Consider the following 25,535-nt stretch of genomic DNA (forward strand, 5'->3'; position numbering starts at 1 on the left):
GCAATCGGTGGGTGCGAGCTGGCGCTGGAATGGGAGCCAAGAGCGAGTGAGCGGGCAGGGGGCACGGGCGACACCCAGGAGCCGCATGGCGGGGTCCACGCGGTGACCTGCCTGGGAGCACAGCTCGCATGAGTCTGCACTGGTGCACCCCAGCCAGTCCCCGGTCCCCCCCACACACACCCGGGGGAGCCCGCCCCGCCCTCAGAGCGCTGTTTTCTCCAGGTCCCGGGCCGATGTCCCAGGTGAGCGGTCAGTGCCCCTCTCTCTGCGACGCGCCCCATGGAGTTCCCAGCGCTGCCCTGGACCCAGGTAGGAGCGGGAATGGAAAGAGAAGATGGACCGGAGTGGGGTGGAAATTTAAGAGGGTTTTGGGGGGTGGGACTGTTAGTTCTCTCGCAGAGACGCGGGCCGATGGATAGCTCCCAGGAGCTTGGGTGGGAGTGGGGGTGAGAAGTCTGAGTATTGGGGACCCGGTCCAAGAGAAGTAGAAAGGAGTAGAAGGCTAGGGTGAGGAGGCAGGGCCCGCAGCAGGCAGCCATGGCCGAGCGGAGTTGGCTCCAATTCCCCCCAGCCCCATCTACACACACACACACACACACACACACACACACACACACACACACACACACACACACTCACTCCGTGGTGTCTGCCCGTAATATTGGGATTTGTGTCCCAACCATTTCTGCCCAGTGTGTAAATATTTATGAGGGCCTTAGGAGGGGGTGTGTGGCGGGAGGGGGGCGGTGTCTGAATCTCTCTTCTTCCTTCCCCCAAACTAAGCAGAGTGTAGTGTAGCTCGAGCTCTTTTTGAAAACTTTTGTTTCCGCAACTAGTGGCTACGAACCTGGCCCCTGGCCCCGTCTCTCCTTGCTAGCTGCGGTTCCCTCCCCTCAGTTCCTACCCAGCGTGGTACACATACACACACATTATTTGCAACGTAGTAAAAGGTCCCTTCCCCCACCTCAGAGGCTAAACCACCCTGATTCTCCCTGGACTGTACAGACTGAAGAAGGATGTGGAGGGTGGCTCTGTTTAGCTTCCCAGTTACTTGTCCTCACAGTCTAGAGCTTCCTCATAGGAAGGCTCTATGGAAGTCCAGATTCGGTTGGTTGGGAGGCAGCAAAAGTGTCCACCCAGGTTTTCTAACTTAAACCCCTGTTCTGGCTAGGTCAGAAGCCCTGCCTTCCTCCCACCAAATTAACCGCTCCCTTCCCCTCTCCCCTGACCCCCGATTGTTTTCAGTAATGAATATTCAAGCCTGGACCTCAAACTCCCCTCATGGTCTTAGACAAGTCCTTTCCCCTTCTCGGGCCTCAGTCTCCACCCCCACCTCCCAAGCCCCACCCCCAGCCTGGCCACCCTAGCTGAATTGTCTGTTTGGGAATGGTCTCAGTTGCCTGGCCTGGCCCCTCATAACTGTAAAGGTGGAGGATCTCCAAAACCCCAGGGATGTCTGGCCAATGGAGACAAGTCTGTCTGTGTTCTTGTCTGCACCAGTGCTAAATCCCTGTCCTGGTAGAGCCCTTGATACAAGGACTTAGAATTCTGGGGAATATGCTCCACCAAGGACTAGGTTCCTTCAGCTTGGAAGGACAACAGGGAATAGGGGGCTGGGAGTCCTTTGTGTCTGGGAACTTTCTCTGTCTCTCTTGGCTTCTCTCCCACTCCCACTTTTCCATGCTTCCTTCCTTCTTATTCATTTTCTCGGCTCTCTCCTCTGATATCTCCATCCAAGACCCCCTCCCCTGTCTGACCTGCTCTCCACCCAATGGCAGAGGAGGGGAGCAAAGTGTGCTCAAGACAGGCTGCAGAGTCCAGGGAGAGCTGCTGGGAAGGGTTAGTCCTGGGCTGTAATTTGAGGCCCCCAGCAAGCCCCCTCCCCAGCCTGAACTGGGCCAGACAATGTGGCTTTTGTAACACTTGTCCTGTTCTGGACTGTTCTGCCTGCTACCCAGGAAGCCCAAACCGCAGGAGACTCAGCCAAAAACCTCACAGACGCCTGACCCTGAGACCAGAACCCCCCCATGCTCCCTGTGTGCCCACAGAACAGGGAGACCACAGCACTGTCCCCAGAGTGGAAGCTGCTGGCAGGACAGCCAGGGTGTGACATGCCTCTGCTTTCAGGCATCCAAGATATAGACAGGGCACAAGAGGACTCAGCAGCTGTGGTTAGGGCAGGTGGCCAAGTACTCACACTCTTGACTCTAACCCCTGGCCATTACCCCACCCATTCCTGAGAGCCCCAAGAGCCTGGCTCCCTAACCCACAAGATTTCTGCCTAGCACTGGGGCATCACATTTCTAGCCATGGCTCTAAATTCAATTTCCTGGGAACTGGAGCCCTTGGACCTAAAATAAAACAACTGGATTGGACATAACCAGCAGCTCATATCCTCTCCAGTCCTCCAGTTAGTGGCCTGGGTCTCTGAAGGACACCAAAATAGTCCCCTTTCTCTGGTTTCCTTGGGCTTCAAAGCCAGATGCCATCCATAATCCTGGATGTGGACCTTCTTTCTCCTCCCCCTAACCTGGGGCATTCTGAACTCCAGCACTCAGCCACAGACATGCAGAGGTAAATACTGACACCAAAAGGGATGGACGAGAGTCCAGTTTGAAGGAGAAACTAGCAGTTCATTGTCTGATTGTCAGTAACAGGGCGTGTGGAGGACAGACTGATACCACAGGTGTCAGGGAAGGCTTTCTGAAGAAAGAGATGAGGCTGCAGGACCAGGGAGGACGGGCAGCAGTGTGGTCACGAGGAACTATGTAAGCACAGGTAGTCTGGCCAGAAGCTGTTGTGATGGCCCAGGGGCCTGGACAGGCTAGTCTGCCTGGAACACAAGACCTTTGTACATTGATTGAAGATGTGTGACAGAGGCCCTGGATATCTGGTCAGGCTGAGAGTGAGTGTGAGGTTTGAGCCACCACTCTCTAGTCTGAAGTCCTGGTCTTCTCTTTCCAGAGACAGTCATAGCCCAAGGGGCAGGGAACCCAGATTCACGGTCCACAAAGACAATGCTGGGGGCTGAACTTGGAGCCCCAGAACATGGAAACTGGCCAGGCTTGAAGTGAACCCATTCCACCTGGAAGAGGTTCTCCTCTTCCTTCCTGGCCAAGAACCATCCCCCAGCCTGGAGGATAACAGACAGAGGGAGTCCACGGGGTCCCTGCTGTTGGTGTGAGTCTTCCCAAACTTTCCGTGGGGCGTGTGGATTTCAGTATGTTCTTTCAACTCCTTTCTAGAGAGGCACGGAGGCCAGAGCCTTGACCCACTTAGGGATAAGCATGTGCTGAAGTGACTCCTGTCTGGACTTCACCAGGGGTGCAGGACACTAGCGTGTTTGAGGTCACTGTGTAAATTAAAGAATGGTGTCACTCTGGTACAGCTGGGTGGCCAGATGGCACCTGCTAAGACTTCAGCTGGGGCATCTTCCCCTCCTCACCCATGCCTTCAGTGGGGTCTTTTATGCATGCCCACAGTGTTTCCTTCTGGCCTTTGCCAACTTCTACACTCACATTCAGGATACCCTCCTTAGAGATGCTCTCTTTTCCATGGTGGGGATGGTGGAGTCTTTTGGTCAGAGAAGGAAAACTGGGCTCTTTACCCTCTTGATCTGCCGCCAGTCCTCTGCCCATCTGTACACTGGCTCCTCTGTCCCACCCATCCTACAAGTGCTGTTAAGCCTGTGTCTTGGGGTCCTATCTTCTAGGGCAGCATCCCTGGGGCAGACAGGTCTTCCTGACTCTGCCTTTTCCTTCCACTTCTGCTGGCCTGTCTCTGAGCACCTGCTTTGTCCCCACCTTCTGGCCCACAATGTGACCTTCCTAGCTTCAGGAGGTCTGGCCCTCGGTGTCCGGGCTGAACCACTGGACATGGTCCTAGAATGGCAAACTTCCTACAGGACCAGCTTCCTCAGGCCACAGTCCAGTCTCTCTAGAATTTTCTGTTCTGTTCAGGCTCAAGACCACCAGCCTTGTAGTGATTGTTAGGAGAGACACCTGGGTGAAAGGCACAGCAAAGAGACTCTCATCTCCTTAAACCCTCTTTCTTGTTTTTCTTCTTCTCAAGCCCTGGGGGGTCAAAAGAGCAGGAATCTTGACTCTGCCTATACAGAGCTGTGCACTCTGTGACCTCAAGAGAAAGTCAGGGAAACCCACTGCTATCCCAGGCTCCCAGCCTCAATAGCATGGAATGGCATATGCTCCCTCATCCCACCAAGATGGTGGCTCTGGGGTCTTGGTTCCCATAGCTCTTCTCAAACAACCTTCCCCCAAGATACTGCCGTCAGTGGGTACTGCCTTCTCCAGGGTACCTCTGACATGTGTGCAAATACAGGCAAACACACACACACACACACACACACACACACACCCCTACCTATAGGCCTTTAAATTTTGTGGGTTTTTTTTTTTTTGTTGTTGTTGTTGTTGTTGTCTTTTGGGACAAAGTTTTTCTGTGTAGTCCAGGCTGTCCTGGAACTCACTCTGTAGACCAGGCTGGTCTTGAACTCAGAGAGATCTGACTCCCTAGTGCTGAGATTATAGGTAAGTGGTGCCACACCCCATTGGCATCACCCGTGAGGTGAAAAAGCTAGCACAGTTTGTTTTGTTTTGGGGTTTGGGTTTTTGGCAGTGCTGAGAGTAGCAACCATAGTTGTTGTTTTCATGTCAAACAAGTGCTTTAACTGAAATACACTCCCAACCCTCTTCCTCATCAAACCTTATAAATATCCCTGCTGCAACTTTTTTTTTGAGTTGGTATTGTTGTGCAAGGACCTAACACATAAGCCTTCTGCCCTTCTGGCCCCTTGCACCTCCTTCTATCTGCCCCAGCTCCTATCTGCAGGTAGGGCCCATGGTTTGCCCCGGGCAGACAGAAGCATGCCTACTTGGGCCTACAGTCCTCTGTGCTACCCAATAGGCTTCTGGGATCTCTGTCCACATGGCCAAGGGGAACTAGGGGCTGTTAACAGGGTCTCAGGCTCAGCAGCCAGCGAGGTAGCTGGACACTGGAGCACCCCAAGCCTACTTCCAGCTTCTGAACCCCAGATCCAAGTGCCCACATCTTCACAGACAGCTTTGCTTATCTTCCTCCACGGCTGTCATCTCTCCCTCTCCCATCTGAAAACAGCTCAGAGGACATCTATGTGAGTTCGTCTCTGTTCTCTGTAATGGAACTATTTCCATTTGCAGGACGATTCTTTGTCTCCATTTCTCCATCTTTCTCTGGTGTGTGCAGAGTGACTTGGATGCTGGTCTCTCATCTTTGGGCATCACTCTGTTTTCTTCCACCTCCCCTCCCTCATTTATGTAGCCTGCCTCCTGCCTTTGGTGTCTGCCTCTCTTGGAGCCTCTTGCTTCTGTTTCTCCTTTCTCTCAGCACGAGAAGTAGGAAGGAAACAGAGGTAGAGAGGCCATGCTCTGAGACCACTGCTATCCCACTGCTCAGCACAGCTTGGGGTCTGCTTACCCAGAGGCTGAGGCTGTGGGCTCTCAGACACCTCACATCCCCTGTCCTTTCCTGGGAGCCCAAGGGGCCCTAGTCCTGATGCCTGCTGCCCAGGGAGCTGTGGTTTGAAGGTGGCCTCATTCCCTCATTCCGCCTACCCTGCCCAGAGCCACTCTAATTACACGGGACTGTGGCTCACCTCTTCCTCAGTGCTCCTGGCTGTCTCCTGGCCTCTCCTCCTGCCTGGCCTCTCCGTGCTCCTCACCCCCAGGTTGTGCTTGCTCTCCTCTCCATGCCAGCATCCCCTCGCTGACCCAGTTTCCCCACATCTGCCTTCTTCCTGTCTCACAACAGCTTCCTGCTCTGGTCAGCCCAGGCCCTGTCTAGTCTTCGAGACTGACTTTCTTGCTGGTCCCAGACAGCCTGTCACCAGGTCTCAGCTGCTCTGCCTTTCCCACCCAATCTCCTGAATTCTCTTTTCTTGGCATCCACCCTGTAGCCTGTCATTCTCCATGGCTGCCCGCACTGTGTGCCTCTCTTCTCCCTACCTCTCTTTATACATAGGCCCCTCCTCCTGATGCCACATGTGTGCACTCACCCAGGGACACTTCCATGCCCACATACCCTTGTACACATATGGAACTTTCCACTGGGAAGTGAAACACCACAGCCAGATCAGGTGGTAGCTGGGTGACTCGTGAAGGGACCAGAGGAAGGAGCTCATCAAGTGGTCTGGCCTGCAGGACAAGAGGACGCCAGAAAACAGTCTGTCATAATCTGCTTTTCCCTAGCCCAGACCATGTCCCTCCTCCCTGGGCTGGAGGTAGCAGCAGGATCCACTCTTCCTACAGAGGCATCTTCAGAAAAGGGCTCCCCGGAGGAGGAGGTGGTAACATCCATGCCCCAAGACAGTGGTCCCGGGGCTCACCAGGCTCTGAACAGCACTGACCTCGATGTCCCCACAGAAGCTGTGACGTGTGAGTCTCAGGGAACTGGGGTTTGGGGTGGCAACAAGCAAGGGCTGCCCTCAGAAATCCAACCCAGATACGTTGTTGGAAGTACAGGTGCAGCAGCTCTCTCCTTCTCTACCCTGGAAGAGGCCAGGCTTCAGGCAATACAGCTTGAGGCTGCAGGACAGGAGGCACCCTTTGCTTATAAGAAAGAGAATTAGTACGCTGGGAGGGATGCTGGGGTGCAAAGGAGAGGAAGAATCCCCAGATGCTCTGGGGAGAATGGAACAAAATTCATTTTTTATTTTATTTATTTATTTATTTATTTATTTATTTATTTATGGTTTTGGTTTTTCAAGACAGGGTTTCTCTGTGTAGCTTTGGAGGTTGTCCTGGAACTCGCTTTGTAGACCAGGCTCACAGAGATCCACCTGCCTCTGCCTCCAGAGTGCTGGGATTAAAGGCATGTGCCAACACCGCCCAGCTTAAATTCACCTTCTTTACCAGGCCTGTCTGGAGGTCTCCACAGCACCCTGGGAGCTGGACAAGGGCTGCCTGGGTTGTTTTTACCATAACCAACTGCTGCCTTCCATGATAGTGCTGGAAATTCTGTCTTTTAGTGAGCTTGAGTGCTTCCCTAGACTGGCGTCACCATAGCTCATCAAGCCTCTTCTGTAGATGAGCAAACTGAGGTACAGACCCAGACCAGATCAGGACACAAGAGGTACTCAAGCCTCCTGGCCGCACTCTGCTATGTCCACCTGCTCTGTTGGCAGAAATAATGCGCCTTCTGCACCTCTAGCGAGGGCATCGCAGGCCAAACTGGACAGCTTGGAAGTCAGGTTCTTGACTCCTGTGAGAGCAGTGTCCTCAGCCTCATACACAAAAACAGATACACACACATGCGTATGCACACACATACACACATGTACACATACACACACATGCACACATATACACATACATATAAACACATACATGCACACACACGTACACATATACACACACAAATACACACATGCACACACATACACTCAGCACACACCCATACACACACATACACACATACATATACAAATACACATATAAACACATACATGCACACACATACATACACACACAAACACACATGCACACACATACACTCATGCACACACCCATACACACATACACACATAAACACACTCATACACATATACACACACATAAACACACATACACATACCCATACACACATAAACACACTCATACACATGTACACACACATAAACACACACACACACATACACACATGCACACATACAAAATTGAGAAAAGGAGGTCATGGCCGTGGCCACAGGGAAGGGGCCCTAGGTGAGAGAGGGACAGACACCCCTGTGTCTGTGGCCCTGAGTGTTTGCACTGTGACTCAACACCACCCCCACCCCTTGGCCACCCCACAGCCGAGGCCACAGGAGAGCTTTGTGTCTGCAGTACCTCCCAGGGCCCTAGGCTCACCGCAGATTCCCTCCCTCTGGCCACTGTACCCATGTTTAGGCAGCAGGGCAAGGGACAGTGAAACTGGCCAAAGACTCAACCAATCTTCCCTAGAGCCAGTGTGATTCAGGCCTGGCCACTCCCATGGCTTTGCTTCTGTTTGCCAGGTGCAGGCTCTAGCCATGACAGCATCTTGCCCCTAATACCCACTTTAAACATGCTAACTAGCTACTACTTATAAGAAGTGACTATGCAAACCCCTCGGTTCCCAGCCTTTGCCCCACCCCTTGCCTCTCTGTCCTGAGCCCAGCTCAGAATCTCAGGTTAGTTTTATCTCTGGAACTTTGTTTCCTCATCAGTAAGAAAAGGGTGGTCTCCATCAGTAATCCCAGTACGTTGGAAGTGGAGACAGGAGGACCAGGGACTTGAACATCCAAGGTCATCAACTACATAGCCAATTTGAGTCCAGCTTTGGCTACAAAAGAGGATTCCATGAGAAAACAGTTAGCAAATATTGGGGACAGTGACTGGCCAGCACACAGATTGTTCAAGGGGACAGTGACAGGCTGGAACACAAGTGTCCAGCCCACATAGACCAGAGGTGCACTAAGGCCACCTTCCTCTCTCCTGAGCACTCAAGGGCACCTGACATCTCTCTCCTGTAGAATGTAAATCTACAAGTCAGCCTGGAGAAGTGAGGCACCAGGACCCAGCTAAAGGGTAGAATCATCCCATGTTTGCAGAAGGCATTCTCTTGTGACCCCTTCTTACACCCTACCACCATAACACACAGATACCGGCACCTCCTGAGACTAGTTCCAAGCCACTCCATTGAGCATCCTTTGAGTGAGCTCTGGAGAGCATCTGAGGATGGGGGGGGGGGGGTGGGTGGTCCCCAGGCTCAGCTTCCTGAAATTGGTTGCTTAGCCTAGGAGGGTGACTGGCCTTTACAGAGGTCTCTCTCCCCACCAGCTCTTCTCCTATTCCTGCCCCACCCCCATCACCTAGACCCAGGAGCCCTCAGCCCTCTCTGCCCACAGCAACAGGATAGGGTGGGATTATGCAAGGCTGAGGACAAGAAGCAGAAAATAAGCCGGGCGTTGGTGGCGCATGCTTTTAATCCCAGCACTCGGGAGGCAGAGGCAGGCGGATCTCTGTGAGTTCGAGGCCAGCCTGCTCTCCAGAGTGAGTGACAGGATAGGCTCCAAAGCTACACAGAGAAACCCTGTCTCAAAAAACAAAAAAGAAAACAAGAAGAAGAAGAAGAAGAAGAAGAAGAAGAAGAAGAAGAAGAAGAAGAAGAAGAAGAAGAAGAAGAAGAAGGAGAAAATAAAGGGCTTCGTGAGGGGCCCTCATCCAGGGCCAAGCATGTGTCTCCAAACAGATGTTCCCAATAAGTCACCCAGCAGCACCAAGGGCGAAAACAGCTGGGGGTTTGGCAGAGGCCCAGGTGAAGGTTTAACTGATTCATTGCTGCCTTAAGCAGCTCCAGATAACTGTGTCACCCGACCGTGTTGCCTTGACCCCACTACTCTAGCCCGGATCCCAGAGCCTAAAACAAGAGAACAGATTTCACCCCTGATTTGTACCTTTGGTTTGAGTTCTTGTTTTTCTGGAATGAGGACTGCCATGGAAGTTGGGAGCTGAGCCCCAGTCTGAGACTGTTCTACAGTGTCACTCTGGGCTAGTCATTTCTGCTTTCTGGGCCTCAGTTTCTCCATGTGAAGGACACAAACCTGCCTTCGCTGCCCTGAGGTGTAACCAAGAATGAAGTAGGCAGGGTTCAAACTGATCACTGGAGGGCAGCACATTCTTTCCTCATCACCTTTTCTCCTCATCCCTCCAGGCCAGCCTCAGGGGAATCCCTTAGGCTGCACCCCACTACTGCCAAATGGCTCCAGCCACAGGCACCCCTCAGAGCCGGGCAGTGCCAGGCATGTGGGGAATGGTGCTCCCGGAGGCTCCAAGGCCCCCCGGAAGTTGCAGACCCACCCATCTCTGAGCAGCCAGGCCGGGAGGAAGAGCAAAGGCAGCACTCGGTCGGCTTCGCAGGTCCCCCTCCAGGCACAGGAAGGTAAGGTCCTGCCATGCCACAGGCAGGCGGCATCACCAGCTGCTGGTTAGATACAGTGCCTCATGCCTATTGGCTCAGCACCTAAGAGGATGAGGCAGGAGGATGGAGGTCATCGTGGGCTACATAACAGGACACTGTCTTAAGCAGCAATAAACCAGGCTTGGTGGCTCACACTCCTATGTCCAGCATTTGGAGGCTGAAGCAGGATTTCCATGAGCTGAGTTTGCTTCCTGGTATCCACATGGTGGACATGCTGACTCCTGCCAGCTGCCCTCTGACCTCCATGTGGGATGTGTGTATAGAAAGGTAGACCTCCAGCCTCCAGTGAACCATCCATGGGGCCCAGGGAAAAAACAGCTAGAGGCTGGGCAGAAGCCAAGGTGAGGGTTGATGTGAGGGGTCCAAAGGCCTAGCCCTCAAGAGCCCTTGATGCCCTATTCAACTTAGTACACTTTGCATGTACAGCGGATGGTGAGGTGACCGCTGTCCCAGCCCGACTCTCTCAGGCTTACTCTAACGAGGAATGTAGCCACCTGGGCTGATCCAGTTTAAGCCACTTGATTTCTACAATCAGAGAATTTCTACCAGGGGGTTTGTAGGGCACGTGCTCAGCATGCACAAGTCCCTGCTTGCATCCCCAGCACCAAAGAAAAACATCTAAAACATTACCCTTAGGAGTGGACCATCTGTTTAGTCAAAGCAAAAGGAGAGAATAAGTGAGGTGGAGCTGCAGGTGCAGGGGTCAGGGGGGACTGGGAGGGAGAGAAAGGGGGGAGGGGGAGAGAAGGGGGAGGAGGGAGGGGGAAGGGACAGGGAGGAGGGAGGGGGAAGGGACAGGGAGGGAGAGGGCACAAGGCACAGCAGACCAGACACCCAGCTGCTTGCTGCTCCAGCAGCACAGAGTCTCTCTGGGCTCCCAGGTCAGCCATCTGCTTGCCCATGAGCTATCATGGAGCAGTCACCTGGTTCAGGAACCCCCTGATCGTGTTGGGGGAGCCTGGAAGGCCCCCTGCAAGCAGGATTCAATGTGTGCATTTGTTGTCCTTGTTTTTAAGATTTGTTCATTTTATGTATATGAGAGTTTTGCCTGCACATATGTATTGGGCCATGTGTGTACCTGGTACCCTCAGAGGCCAGAAGAGGGTGTCAGATCCCCTGGAACTGGAGTTACAAATGGTGGAGACCCATCATGTAGAAGCTAGGAATTGAACCGGATAGAACCAAACCCAGGTCCTCTACGAGAACAACAAATCTTAACCACTGATCCATCTTTCTCATGTGGGCCCTGCTGCCCCCTCCGCAACCTCACCCCCGAATTTGTTAAGTAAGGCATTCTGAAACCTTCTCACCTCTTGAGGCAGATTCTGCCCAAAGTGTTTTATGACAGGCAATCAGGCAATCATTCACTTAACTTGCCAGGGCACTAGATGGTAGAGCACTTATCTAGCATGTTCAGGGCCATGGGTTCAATTCCCAGGGATACGAGAAAATGAATGATAATAACAACTGTGCATTCGGGGGATCTAACACATGCTAAGTACCTAATCCATGTCTTCATCCGGCTCTCATGAAAAGGGTGCACATGGGATTATCATCCATGTGACAAGTGTATAGAAGCTGTGTTAGCATGGGAACGGCCACATCAGTGCAGGAGGCTGAAGTACAGAGGCTGTGTTAGCATGGGGATGGCCACACCAACACAGAAGGCTGAAGAGGGGAGAGTGTAAAGTCCAGAGGCCACGTTAGGGATCCATGTGGGGCAGACGAACATGAAGTGACTGGTGGTAGGTGTGTTTGGCATTTGGAAGGTTGCCTGAGACTCCTGGAGGCAGGGGCTCTGGGAAGGTTTTTATCAACTATGCCAACCATGTTGAGGAGTGCAAAGATGATACCCGGGATGGTGGGGATGGACTGAGGTTTCAACACAGCAGTGACTTACCACTCACTGACATCTGCATTTGAATAGAACTACTGTACCCACTTTGGGCATAGATGGAAGACAGGGATGCCACCAGGATGCTGGATGGCATTAACTGGCAAAATGCAGCTCTGGTGTGGAGGACTGGGTGCTCTGTCCTCTGTCCTGGTCCCCAGGAGGGCTTACTGCCCAGCACTCAGCAGTGAGAGCTACAGCCCACCAGTTCAACTAAGCACATACTGTGTGCACTTTGTGTAGCCCAAGCTCACCTCAGGTTCTCTATGTGGCTGACAATGACCTTGAACTCCTGATCCTCTTGCCTGTACCTTTCATGAGCTGAGACTATAGACATGCACAACTACAGCTTGTATACAGAGTGCTGGGGCTAGAACCCAGGACTTTGGGCATGCAATTCGTAGGAAAGCAATCTGCTGACTGAGCCACATCCTGTTCTGGGGACTTTGTGACACGTCTAGGAACGTAACAGACCAAGGTGACTGTCCTGGCAGAACCTGTTTCTTAGTTAGGGTTTTACTATTGCTGTGAAGAGACACCACAGCCACAGCGATTCTCATAAAGAACATATGTAATTGGTATGGCTCACTTTCGGTGTCAGAGGTTCAGTCGAAGTTGACTGACAGTCACACTGAGGGAAGCTTAAGCGAAAGAGACCTCAAAGCCCGCCCCCACAGAGACACACTTCCTCCTAATAGTGTCACTCTATTTGGGGGCCATTTTCTTTCAAACCACCACAAGCTGGCAAGGGTGAGATGACCATCCACTTAACGCCTGTTGTTCAGTGGGCAGTGACTCGGCTAGGAAGACGAAGGTACGCAGGTGGGCAGTGGGTGAGGTATGCCAGGGTGAGGAGAGTTCTTCTTTCTACTGCGCAGTAGTAGAGCCTGCTGTAGAGAGGACAGTTGGAGAAATAAGGAAAGAAAGGAGTGAGACTATTCCAGGCACAGAGAGAGGTACCTGTTCGGCTGTGCTTGGCCTGGGTTCTTCCAGAAGATCAGTATGGACAGAGCAGAGTGGGAGGCGCCCAGGAATAACCAGGAGAGACGAGCTCACCAGGACTGAGGAAGTCCCTGAGGGCTCTGAGCAGAGCAGGACCTGGTGTGACCTCTGTCTTTAGCTTTATTTTTTCAGCCTCTCTTTTTAAAGGTCTTCCTGGCTCTGGGACAGACAACAGATTGGTGAGGTACAGCCAAAGACAGAGTGGACAGCTCAATGAGGGAGGGATGATCTGAATTCTGGATTGCATATTGTTTATTTGTTTTGGTTTTTGAGATGGGGCCTCGTGTAGCCCAGGCTGACCTCAAACTCTTAATCTTCCCACCTCTGATCCCCAAGAACTGAGATTGCAGGTGTGCATCACCATGCCCGGTTTCTACAGTGCTGGGAATTGAACCCAGGGCCTCTGGCATTCAAGGCAACCACTCTAGTAGCTGAGCCGAATCCCCAGCCCTTTGGGTATATCTTCAAGTGGCTAATCTTCTCTGTGCCTCAGTTTCTTCATCTGTAGAAAGGCTGATTACAGCCCATGACACCGAGTTGTTATGGGAGGCTTAGGCTTAGCTCTCACAGCAGTGCCTGGAACGCCTCTTCACCGGAGTTCCTTAAATCCATAATTAGAAGGCGATTAAGAACAGGGACTCCTCCTGCAGACTGCCTGGGCTCCCTCCAGTCCCCACTCTGATTCGATTGCTCCTGTACATGTAAAGACACTGGGTACCCCCACCGGCTCCATTTGCTTCTTGGGGCGATGGGGACCTCAGGAGCTAGATCTGTTGGACTGTCGTCGCTGGGGCTCCTGTCACTCGCTCCTGTCCCTCACTCGCCTGCCCACTGCCCACAGATTGCTGCGTCCACTGCATACTGTCGTGTCTGTTCTGTGAGTTCCTGACACTCTGCAACATCGTCCTGGACTGCGCCACCTGCGGCTCCTGCAGCTCTGAGGACTCCTGCCTCTGCTGCTGCTGCTGTGGCTCAGGTGAGTGTGTGGATTGTGACCTGCCCTGCGACCTGGACTGCGGCATTGTGGATGCCTGCTGTGAGTCAGCGGACTGCCTGGAAATCTGCATGGAATGTTGTGCACTCTGCTTCTCCTCCTGATGCCAGAGTGGCCCCAGAGCTCTCACGTGAAGCTTGACCAACTCCCCTGACCCCGGGGCCCACTCAGAATCCCAATCCAGATGTGAGAAGGTGGGATGGCCAGAGGAGTCACCTCAGCCACAGGATAGGTCTGTTCCAGACACGCCTGCTCTCTTTGATCTAGAACATGACATCTAGAACCTGGCAGGACAGAACCAGTTAGCTGCCAGGACTCAGAACACTGTGAAAGGCAGGGGAGGGGGCTGGAATGGGAGGCCCATGTCCTTCTCTACCTCTCTGCTCCAAGTGCCCACCTCCCTGTGCTACCCCAGCTTGGAGGACAGAAAATGTGAAAAGACACCTGCCCTGCCCATTGTCAGGCCCCTCCCCACCTCCCCAGCTCATTTACTGGGCTCTTGTAGGGGCCTAACCCATATAGTGACCCAAGAGGATGGGGCTTGGGGTGGGGTTGGGTGGGAGGGGGGTAAGGAAAAGACTGGAAGGGGGGTAGAGGGAGGGGCTGATTCATTGCTGTAAATAAAGATATTTGTTCCATCTCCACTTTCCTCAGGACTCATGACAAAGTATGGGGACATAAATACTCAAAAACAACCCCACCCCACCCCCACTGCACCTTGTACGGGGCCTCGGATGGGCTAAAAGTAAAACGCTTGCCATACAAGCATGAGGAACTGGGTTTGATTCCCCAGAATCCACATAAAAGATGGGTGTGGAAACCTGTGTCTGCCATTCCAGCCCTGCTACAGCAAGATGGGAGGCGGACAGGAGAACCTCTGGAAGCTTGAAGGCCAGCTATCACACAAGAAACTATTTCAAACAAGGTGGAAGGCAAGGGCTGACCCTGAGGTTGTCCTGTGGCACACAGGCGTGCACAAACCCTGTGGGCAGGCCTCCACTGCTCTCTGGGATCTCTCTCTCTCTCTCTCTCTCTCTCTCTCTCTCTCTCTCTCTCTCTTCTTTTCTTAATCCTAAGAAGACACACTGCCCTTATCCCTGGCTCATGATTTCGCTTCCTGAAAGGGAAAAGGATAGGTCCAGTCCTCACTGCTGTTCCCAATGCCCCGCCAACTGACAGCAGAGTCTGGCAGGGAAAGAGTTAACCTTGGCATAGTGTAATTAACAACAGATGTGTTCAGGCTTTGATTAATTAATCCTGCTGACTGCAGCTTCTCCAAGCTTCCTGATGGAGTGGCTCCAAGGCTCAGGCTGGCCATGTGTCAGCTGCAGAGCAGTGCCTAGGAAGGGGTTACCACAGACTTGTACACCCTGACTTGTGCCTGGGATCCTGGGAGTTGAGGGCAGATGTGGCCTGAACAAGGGTCATATTCCCTGGCTCAAGTCCTGTTCCCCAGTTGCCAGAGGCTGGAAGAGAAGGAAGCCTTGTCAGGACCACAGGAGCCTCAGAGGTCATGTGACCCATTCAGGCAAAAAGCAGGATGTGGCCAGCCATGGCAGGCCTGGGCATCACTGATCGGCACTGGGGTGTGCAGGCCCTCGGGGATCAGGGTCAGGTCATATGGCAGAGGCTTAGGGGTCCAAGGAAGGGACCTGGCTAAGGAGGGCCTGAGGTGTAGGCACACAAAGGTATGAGCAGGCACCGCTCCCATCTCGATGGCTGGAGTGACGCACAGAGGTTCTGCGGGGAAGGACACTCAGATGGGCTGTAGGCAACCCAAACTCCCTTTAGGAATATTACGGAGCAGTGGGCTTCCCTGCCGTAGCAGACAACTGTGACAAGCCCTAAAGGGGACTTCTGCCCTACAGTCTGCACGGGCCTTACTTTGCCTGCATTCTGGATTCTAATACTGCACTGGAAACTTAGGAAAAGACAGGACCTGCCTGGAGTCACAGTCATGCCAAGAGAAAGCTCACGGCCCCCTAGTGTTCATTAAAGTGTCTATATTCATTTGTTTACTTTTTTTTTTTTTTTTTTTTACTTATTGCGAGTGTCCCAGGTTCAAGAGTTCAACATACATTTTATATGCTCTTTTTGTTTGTTTTGAGACAAGTTCTTTCTGTGTAGCCCTGGCTGTCCTGGAGCTCACTTTATAGACCAGGCTGGCCTCAAACTCACAGATCTGCCTACCTCTCCCTCACCAGTGCTGAGATTAAAGACGTTTTGTTGTTGTTTTCAACAACAGTCATGAAGGTAATTTGATTCTCTCAGTAACCCCAGGGCTGAAGCAGAGCCACTGAAGTCAGTGGATGAGTGACTTGACTTTATTCTCGTCCATTCTCAGCAGTCAGGAATACACCCATTTACATAAACGTGCTATCTCTAAAGACGGTTCCAGAAAATGAAAGGTGTGTGTGTGTGATGGTACATGCCTGTAATCCCACACTCCAAAGGCTGAGACAGGTTACAAGATAGCAACGTAGTAGGAGCATGTCTCAGAATCTGAGAGTGGCAGCCCTGGGCACATGGGTGTTTATGGCAGGGTCCCCAGTGGGCCTCTGTGGATGTCAAACGGCCTCCATACACATGACCTCAGGCTGTCCCCATCTCTCATGAGCTCAGCTCTTTTCACCAGAGGAGATTTGTGGGGTAGCTTTTGTTCAGCCCCTGGCAACCTCAGATCTCACTCAGTCTAGGGGTTGGGGGCTGAGAGGTTGTCAGAAGATCCAGGGTAAAGATGAGGGCTCCCGACCCATTCAGCATCAGTCCAGGTGGGCAGGAAGCCCCTCCTGGCCTCCCTCTCACAGACTGCTGGCAGAGGCAGGAAGAGGCACCTCTGCAGTCCAAACACTGATTTCCTGTTGCAGGCTCGAGGCTGTTTTCTTTAGGATAGCGGCTGAATCCCGAGAGCTGAGCAGGGTGGGGGCTGGACACAGGAAGGATTTAGCCAGGCCCAGCACACACACACACACACACACACCCCTTCATATGCACACTCATTCACACACAGACCCTTCTACATACACCCTTATACACACATACCCCTCAACACACATACACCTTTACCAGAGCACCCACTCCATATGTACCTTCCTTCATACACACACATTCCAGACAGTCACATGGCATCCCCCATTCTACACGCCAAAACCGAGACTCCTCCCCAGAGGTCAAAGTGCACCCTGCACTGCCATGCCTGCCCTGCTTCCCGGCTTCCACCTTCCCCAGGTGTCTCATCTCTGTCCAGAAGCTGATGGCACTCCTCTAGAGCTGTCTTCTACCCATTTGCACTGGCCAGCCTCCCAGGAAAGCCCTAGCTGGGCACCCCTTCTCTCCCCCACAACCCTCTGATGGGGCCTACCTTTGCTTACAGTGGGACAAAGCTGGGTGAATGTTCTCAGCCAGCTCTGCTGTGCATCACAGAACAAGCCCCCCTCCCCGTCTGGGCCTTGGCATCCTTTGTACTCACTGGTGCTTGAGGGACTAGCTGCAGTCAGGGGGCGCCTGCCTCTGCTTTTCTCTGATCTTTGGAGCAGTGCCCTGGCCACCCTTGTCTGGGCATTTCTTGTGAGGTTACTCACTCCTGAGCTGTCCACACCAAGGTAGTCATTCTTACATTTGTAGGAGATAAGATAAGGAGCCCAACTGAAGCTGTCCCTGGCCTGAACCATTTTAGGACTTCATGTTCTGCTCTAAGAGGTACGGCACAGTGGGAGCAGAGGCTGTGTGTGAGGCAGGATGCTCACCCATGCCCTCACATTAGCGGGCACTTTCTGTTCTTGGACCCAAAGCTGGGCATGTAGAATGTCAGAACACCACCCCTGGCTCCAGAGCTGCTGGAGGGGGCCATTGAGCAGCCACACCTGTTTGTAGCCAGTTGTGTCCTGGGCCTCTGCCAACCAGTAGTGGGCTTGGCATGGCCCCTAAGCAGTAGACTGCAGTGTAGCTAGGAAAGCAGCATGGCCACAGAGAGGAGCTCTGGGGACAGGAAGAATGCCATGACAGGACTTGTCACTTTTCTGAGCTCTGGCTTTCCTAGGGAGAGGAAGGTCACAATCTGGGATGACACCCATGCCATAAGACCTCAGGTGGCTCTGCCACCCTTTCCCAGCCCTGCCACCACCTCTAAACCTGCTTTTAGGGGGATAGCATCCTCATCACTGCAGAGGGGCAGGGCTGGATGTGTGTTTGGGGCTGTTCACACACTAGCTACCCACCACAGTGTCAGTTTGCACCCCTAAGAAGTCCTAGATTACAAACAAGATGGCAGCCCACAGAATGGGAAAAGATATTCACCAACCTCCACATCTAACGGAGGACTGGTTTCCAAAATTTACAAAGAACTCAAGAAGCTAAAACACCAAATAATCTAATTAAAAAGTGGGATACTGAACTCAATAGAGGAATCTAAAATGGCTGAAAGACACTTAAGAAAGTGCTCAACATCCTTAAGCCATCAGGGAAACGCAAATCAAAACAACTCTGAGATATCATCTTACTCTTGCCAAATGGCTAAAATCAAAAACACAAACGATAGTTTATGCTGGAGAAGATGTAGAGAAAGGGGAACACTCTTCCACTCCTGGTGGGAATGCCAACTCGAACAGCCACTTTGGAAATCAGTATGGAGGTTCCTCAGGAAAATGAGAATCAATCTACCACAAGATCCAGCAATTCTACTCTTAGGCATATACCCAAAAGAAGCACATTTCATATAACAAGGACATCTGTTCAACTATGTTCATAGCAGCATTATTTGTAATAGCCAGAACCTTGAAGCAACCTAGATGCCCCTCAACTGAAGAATGGATAGAAAAAATGTGGTACATTTACACAATGGAGTACTACTCAGCGGGAAAAAACAATGGAATCTTGAAATTTGCAGGCAAATGGATGGGAACTAGAAGAAACCATCCTGAGTGAGGTAATCCAGTCACAAAAAAGGCAAACATGAGCCTTCATCCAGTAGCTGATGGAAGCAGAAGCAGACACCCACAGCTAAACACTGAAGTGAAGTCCTGGAATCCAGTTTCAGAGAGGGAGGAATGATGAGCAAAGGGGTCAAGACCAGGCTGGATAAACCCACAGAAACAGCTGATCTGAACCATGGAGAGCTCATGGACCCCAGACTGATAGCTGGAAAACCAGCTATCCAGACCCAATGAATGTGGGTGTCAGTGAGGATGCCTGGGCAATCTATGGGGCCTCTGGCAGTGGATCCGTATTCATCTCTAATATACAAATGGACTTTGGGAGCCCACTCTACATAGGGAGGTACTCTCTCAGCCTAGACACATGGGGGAGGCCCTAGGCCCTGCTCCAAATGATATGACAGACTTTAAAGATCCCCCATCGAAGGCCTCTCCCTCCCTGGGGAGGAGACAGGGGATGGGATGGGGGTGGGTGGGGGCAGGGGAGGAGGAGAGGAGGGGAGGAAAAGGGAACTAGGATTGACATGTAAAAAAAGATTGTTTTCTAATTTAAATAAAAATAATTTAAATAAAATCTAAATAAATAAAAACAAGCAAAAGACTGATTTACTCAGTTTCCTCTACAGACCTATTGGTGTGCTGGGAGTGGAGGGCTGTGATTGCCTAGACCAAGTCATGTGACACTTCTGTGACCTGGAGAAGGTGCATCACATGGCCCTCCCTCCAGAACCATGTGGAATAGAGAAGAGGTACTTTGGGGCCGGGGTGGGGGAAGCAGTCTGGGAAACAAAAACAGTGGGGGCCACTAGATGACTCTGGGGGTACAGGTGGCACACTTGGTGGGGTTGCTGGCCTCGAGATCTCCAACAGCAAAACACAGCTCAGGAGAGATGTGTGCCTTCAACAGCCAGGGCTTGGAGGAGATGGGGGCTCCCTCTCAGGCCCCAGCAAGCAGACATTAGAGCAAAGGACAGACAGATAGGAGAGGCTCCAGCTCTCGGAGAGAGAGGATGACTAGGGTCCTAGGAACTAACACCCCAAGGGCAGCTCCCCTGTTCCCAGACTGCTCTGGGGCATGGGTCATGATGGGTCTTTGTCCTGGTGTTGACCTGGTGACAGGAAAGACAGAATGGAGTATTATCCCAGGCGGCCCCCACAACACCTTCTAACTGAGACCCTCCATGGCTCAACCACACGGACATGGCCATCTGATAAAAAAGAAATACCAGGACTTAGAGAAGATGAAGGAATGGGTGAACTGAAGAAAGGAAAGCAGGGCTGGTGGATAGCTCAGCAGGCAAAGACACACACATAAGACAAACGAATAAAATGTGACTTAAAAAGAAAGCAAAGAGTCAGAAGAGATCAAATAAGATCCTGGACGCCCAGGAGAGGAGAGTGCTGTGGGGACCTGGCCCTTGGCTCCTCCCAAGGTCACCCATCGTGGGCTGTGGGGGTAGTGATGCCCCTCAGCCTGAGTCCCTCCCAAACATAGAGCTTTCACAGAACTGGGCAGCTTAGCATTAATTAGAGGCCCTGGCTAATGGCTTGGAAGATTGGCCAGTTCCAGAGACGCTGATGAATAGAGACCTCGGTGAGATTTATTTCTAATTATCTCATTTGTCTCCCCCCATTACTCTTTATGGCCTGGATTTATGGGACTATTAGGGCCTCCCCTCCCCTGGCCAGGCCAGCGTGAGCATCAGCCTTGGGATACTTCATAATAACAATAATAATGTGCCCCATGGTCAGATTGATGGCGGATTTGCCATCTTGTCCTCTTCATCCTTGTCCTTGGGACGCCAAATACTAGCTGCCCCCACGTCCCTTTCCCTTCTAGGACCCGAGGTCCTGAGCTCCAGATCCTCAGTCAACCTGTGGAGCTGAAGCCTATGGCCTCTTCTGCCTTGTCTCTCACACCAAGCCTCTATAGCCCCTGTATGACAGCACAGCCCAGAAGCTAAGAATAGCTGTGGGAAGGTTCAAGTCCAAAGGGCCCAAAGCCTTCTGTAAGTGATATTTGGCAATCAGCAGAAACATGCAGATTTTTGGTTTGTTTTTGTTTTTCTGAGTTTTGCTGTTGCTGTTTTTCAAGACAGGGTTTTTCTGTGCAGTCCTGGCTGTCCTGGAACTCACTCTATAGGCCCGGCTGGCCTTGAACTCATAAAGATCTGCCTGCCTCTGCCTCCTCAGTGCTGGGATTAAAGGTGTGCATCACCATCACCTGGCAGTGTGGTTTAATCTGTATTGTCTCCTTGACTGGAAGGAAAGAGGTGATTCTTGAGATGGCCCAGCTTCTGCAGTGTGCCCACTCTCAGCGTGGGGAATTCCAGCTTCCTCCACTCCGAGCCAACTGTCAACTCTTTGACTTGAGGTAACTTCCCACCTCTTGAGGGTGGCACACACCTGAGTCCTCCTATCCCTCATCTGTTGCCCTTGCAACTGTAATTTGGGGCATCTACTTAGGTAAAAGCTACCAAGTGCACATATGCATACCATATTACCTGCTAGCTGTGTACAAAACACCTTGGACTCACACAAACCAAATGTCACACTGTTCACCAAAGACCCCAGTGGAAAACCTGACTGTCTCATATATGCTGGCTGAGCAGACATACAGGCCAGTGTATTGAATTCTTACCCAGCAGGGAGGAGGCAGGATCCTAACTGCCTGAAACAACACGGAGAAATCTCACAAACACAGATGTGGTGAGATACCCACCAAGCCCCGCATCTGTAGTGCTGACCACACCCATTTGGGCGTGGTCACAGGTGTAGTCAGTGGGTTTTAGGTCTGGGGTCAGAACAGATGGCTCTCTCTTCCTTCCCGTCAGGTCACTGAGGGCAGCCTGTGTGAATCCTTGGAGCTGGAACTCGAAGCTTGTGTAAGACTAGTCCTGTGAATCTTGATCCATGCATCCACACACAGAGCTGAGGTAAAGAGGCCAGAGAGTGCTGTGTGCCTCTGCTCATACAAAGCATAAGGTCAAGGTACACCCATCCCCAGTGTTAAAGTCAGACTGCTGTCACCCATGCTGCTCTAAGGGGTAGGGCTGGAAGGGACACGCAGAGAGGACTTCTGGGAATCTGGCAAATGTTTGGGGTTTTTCTCTGAGATACTTTTCTGTCACTATGCTGAAATACCATGATCAAGGCAGACGGCAGAAGAAACTTTATTTTCACTCCTGGCTCCAGAGAGATCAGAGTCTGTCAAGGAAGCGTGGTAGTACGGGGCAGACATGGTGGCTGCAGCAGAACACTGAGTGCTCACATCTTGGAACACGGAAATGGCACAAGTCTTTAAACTCCCAAAGCCCACCTCCAGGAACACACTTTCCCAACATCCAAAAGCCTCCTTGACCTCCAAACAGCGCTACCAGCTGGGGATAAACTGTTCAAATGCCTAACCGAGACTATGGGGGACATTCTCTCAAGCCATGTCCTCATTCCCTTCTCTTCCCTTCCCTTCCCTTCCCTTCCCTTCCCTTCCCTTCCCTTCCCTTCCCTTCCCTTCCCTTCCCTTCCTTTCCCTTCCCTTCCCTTCCCTTCCCTCCTCTCCCTCTATCGCCCGGACCACATCCTCACCCTTATCTTGTCTTCTTCCACATGGTAACTCTATGAGAACGGAGACAGGGTGGTGGTGTCTCTGGGTTCTCGGTGCTTCTGTGGACATTGGTGTGAGCAGGCAGCTGCCTCCTCTATCTCACCACTGTATTTCTGGGGCATGGGGTCATGTGGTGGGGGAGAGGTGGGGGACGCACTGCAAAGGAGAAAGCCTTGCCAGAAACAAGATGGAATTCGTAGCTCGTGAACATCTGTTGCTTCTTACCATTACTGTGTAACAAATAACCTCAGACCAAACAGCTTTAAACCATAAGGAACAGCCATGGCTTCACACAGGAATGTGTTGCAGGAATTTGCATACAGTAGAGTGCTGAGAGTCTGGCTGGGGTCTCTCAGGATGGCAGCCAGGAGCTGATGGAATACTTGTCTGGCATTCATGAAATCATTGGTTTGATCCACAGCACTGCTTAAACTGTGCATAGTATCATACACCTATCATATCACCACTTGGGAGGTAGAGGCAGGAGGCTCACAAGTTCAAGGTCATCCTGGGCTACAAAGCAAGTTCTAGACCAGCTTGAGCTATCTGAGACCCTGTCTCAAATGGTGATGACTAGTTACTTATCTATTGCTATAATAAAATACCATAACCAAGGCAACTTATGAAAGAAAGCATTTCATATGGTGCTCGGAGCTCCAGAAGGTTAGTCCATGGCCATCCTGGTGGAGAGCATGGCAGGAGATAGGCAGGCATGGTACTGGAGCAGTAGTGGGAGCTTACATCTTGACCCACAACCACAAGGCAGAGAGAGCTAACTGGGAATAGCTTGAGCTTTTCGAAGTCCACCCCCAGTGACACACCTCCTCAACAAGGCCACACCTCCTAATCCTTCTCAAACAGTTCCACCAACTGGGGAACCAAGTATATGAGCCTATGGGAGTCACTCTCATTCCATCCACCACTTAATGGTGGTAGTGGTGGTGGTGGTGGTGGTGATGTCAGCTAGAACTGTTGTCTCTATCATCTTACGGGACTAGAGGACCTGCTTCCAAGGTGGCACACTCCTATGGATGGAAGTCTGTGCTGGCTAGTAGCAAGAGGCCTCAGACCCTTGAGCCACCTTGCTACAGGGATTTCTTTGTTATTGGTGGTGGTGGGTTTTTTGTTTTTGTTCGTTTGCTTTTTATTTTTTGTTTGTTGTTGTTGCTTGGTTTTGAGACAAGATTTTTCTGTGTAGCCCTGGGTGTCCTGGTACTTACTTTGTAAGCCAGATTGGCCTCTAACTCAGGTATCCACATGTCTCTGCCTCCCCTGAGTGCTGGGATTAAAGGAGTGTGCCACCATGCATGGCATGTCAGAGGGACAGTTAAGTGGTTCTCACTCAGTGTAATCAACTTCCTCCAAAACAAATGATCCATTTCAGCCAAATGGGGTCCCAAAGAACCCGGGTGTCTGAGTCAGCCCTACTCAAGTTGGAAGACATCAAGATGGTGTGCATAGCTGAACCTAGAAAGCTAGAATCAGTGGGGTCATCTTGGAATATTTACTCGAGGTTAGACTACACAGCCCACTTCATCTCCACACATCTGATGGTGTAGTAAGTCCCTGGAAGGTGTTACGTGCATCAGTGCTCAGCACCACAGAAATTATTGTCCTCTTTTTCCTAATGAGGAAACCAACCAGCAGCGCCAGGTAACCTTTTGGTTTTTTTTCTCTTCAGACTCGGACTCTTCAGACTCTATCAGACTCAGGATGTTACAAATGCTAGGCAAATGCTCCACCACTGAGCCATGTCCCCAACCCTTTTATTTTGAGGCAGAACTCTTTAAATTCTCTAGACTAGCCTCAAACCTGCTTTGTGGGCTTTGAAGTCACAATGCTCTTGTATCAGCCTGTCAAGTAGCTGGAACCGCTGGCCAGTACCACCAAGTCAAGCAACCCTTCCTAAATAGCATCTCTAACGGGGTACCCCTGTGAGCCTGGTCCCCAGATCTCCTGAGCGTATGTCACTCAGTTACATAGACAGCAGAGTGTGCCCTGCACTGGGAGTCCAAGCCCTGGGTACTGATGTAGGCTTTCAGTTACCTGTAACTGATGATGCTGCGTTCATGGAGACAGTGTCTCTCTGGTCCATTCTCCGCATGCTAGACTAGACTCTGTCCTGAGGTCTCACAGTCCCAGGCTCCTTCCAACACATTCCCTGCCACGATTCTTGTTCTCGTGGTCCAGTACAATGACACCCACATTCCAGACAGCAAATGGAGAGAAGACAGAAATGAGAGCCAAGGCTTATGCCAAAGTTCCCTTAAAGAAGATTCTTGAGCTACTGGAACATCTGCAGCTTCCCATTGGCCGGAACGCTGCCAACAGTCACAGTCAGCTGCACCAGAGGCCGGGAGTGTAATCTTCCTTCTGGGTGGCCGTGTGCTCCGCCAAAATTTCTATAATGGAAAAAATGATCTGGGAGTGTGGCTCAGGGGTAGAATGCTTGCCTAGTGTGCATGAGGCCTCAAGTTCAATCCCTAGAACAGAGAAAGTGGGAAGAAGATGGGGCGACAGAAGGAAATGGGGGGAATGGGGGGAGAGAAAGGGATGAAGAGGAGGGAGCAGGGAGAGAGTAGAAAGAAAAAGAAATGGAGAATGGCTGCTTCAGGCCTGTTCATTCTGTGTGTGTGTGTGTGTGTGTGTGTGTGTGTAAGCATGTGTGTATATGTGCCTGTGTGTGCAAGTGCATGCATGTGTTATGTATGTGTGGGGGGGTATGTGTATATGCATGCATGTATTGTGTGTGAGTGTATGTGTGTGTGTGTGTGTGTGTGTGTGTGTGTGTGTGTGTGTGTGTGTGAGTGTGGTGTGTGTGTGTTTTAATGTATGTGGGTGTTTTGCCTGAATGTGTGTTTGGTAATCACATGCATGCTTTGTGGCCTCAAGAGACCAGAAGAGGGTACTGGGAACTCAACCTAGGTCCTCCATGACAGCAAAAAGTGCTCTTAACTGATGAGCTGTTTTCCAGCCCCACCCATTTTGTTTTGTGAATACACTTCTGTTTTATTTGACTCTGCCAGGCACTTATGAGCTTCAAGAGAGCAGGCCCCAGCTCTCGGGCAGGAATCATGACTGATCCACGCCAGCCATGCTGTTCCCTGGCCCTCGCTGGTG

General features: G+C 51.6%; 1 protein-coding gene across 2 annotated transcripts; it reads left to right on the plus strand.

The window, feature by feature from the left end:
• Positions 1–233: 233 nt before the first annotated feature.
• On the plus strand, positions 234–14,065 carry Mdfi (MyoD family inhibitor). 2 transcript variants are annotated; one of them, XM_027394503.2, is made up of 4 exons: positions 234–309; positions 6,243–6,428; positions 9,724–9,951; positions 13,728–14,065. In XM_027394503.2, exons 1-4 carry the CDS (start codon positions 234–236, stop codon positions 13,982–13,984), a joined length of 747 nt encoding a protein of 248 aa, XP_027250304.2. In that variant the 3' UTR covers positions 13,985–14,065. The 2 variants fall into 2 exon arrangements, with proteins under 2 accessions (XP_027250304.2, XP_035306229.1); XM_035450338.1 differs by lacking the exon at positions 6,243–6,428.
• Positions 14,066–25,535: the final 11,470 nt, after the last annotated feature.

Source organism: Cricetulus griseus (genome assembly GCF_003668045.3).
Source record: "Cricetulus griseus strain 17A/GY chromosome 1 unlocalized genomic scaffold, alternate assembly CriGri-PICRH-1.0 chr1_0, whole genome shotgun sequence".
NCBI lineage: Eukaryota > Metazoa > Chordata > Mammalia > Rodentia > Cricetidae > Cricetulus > Cricetulus griseus.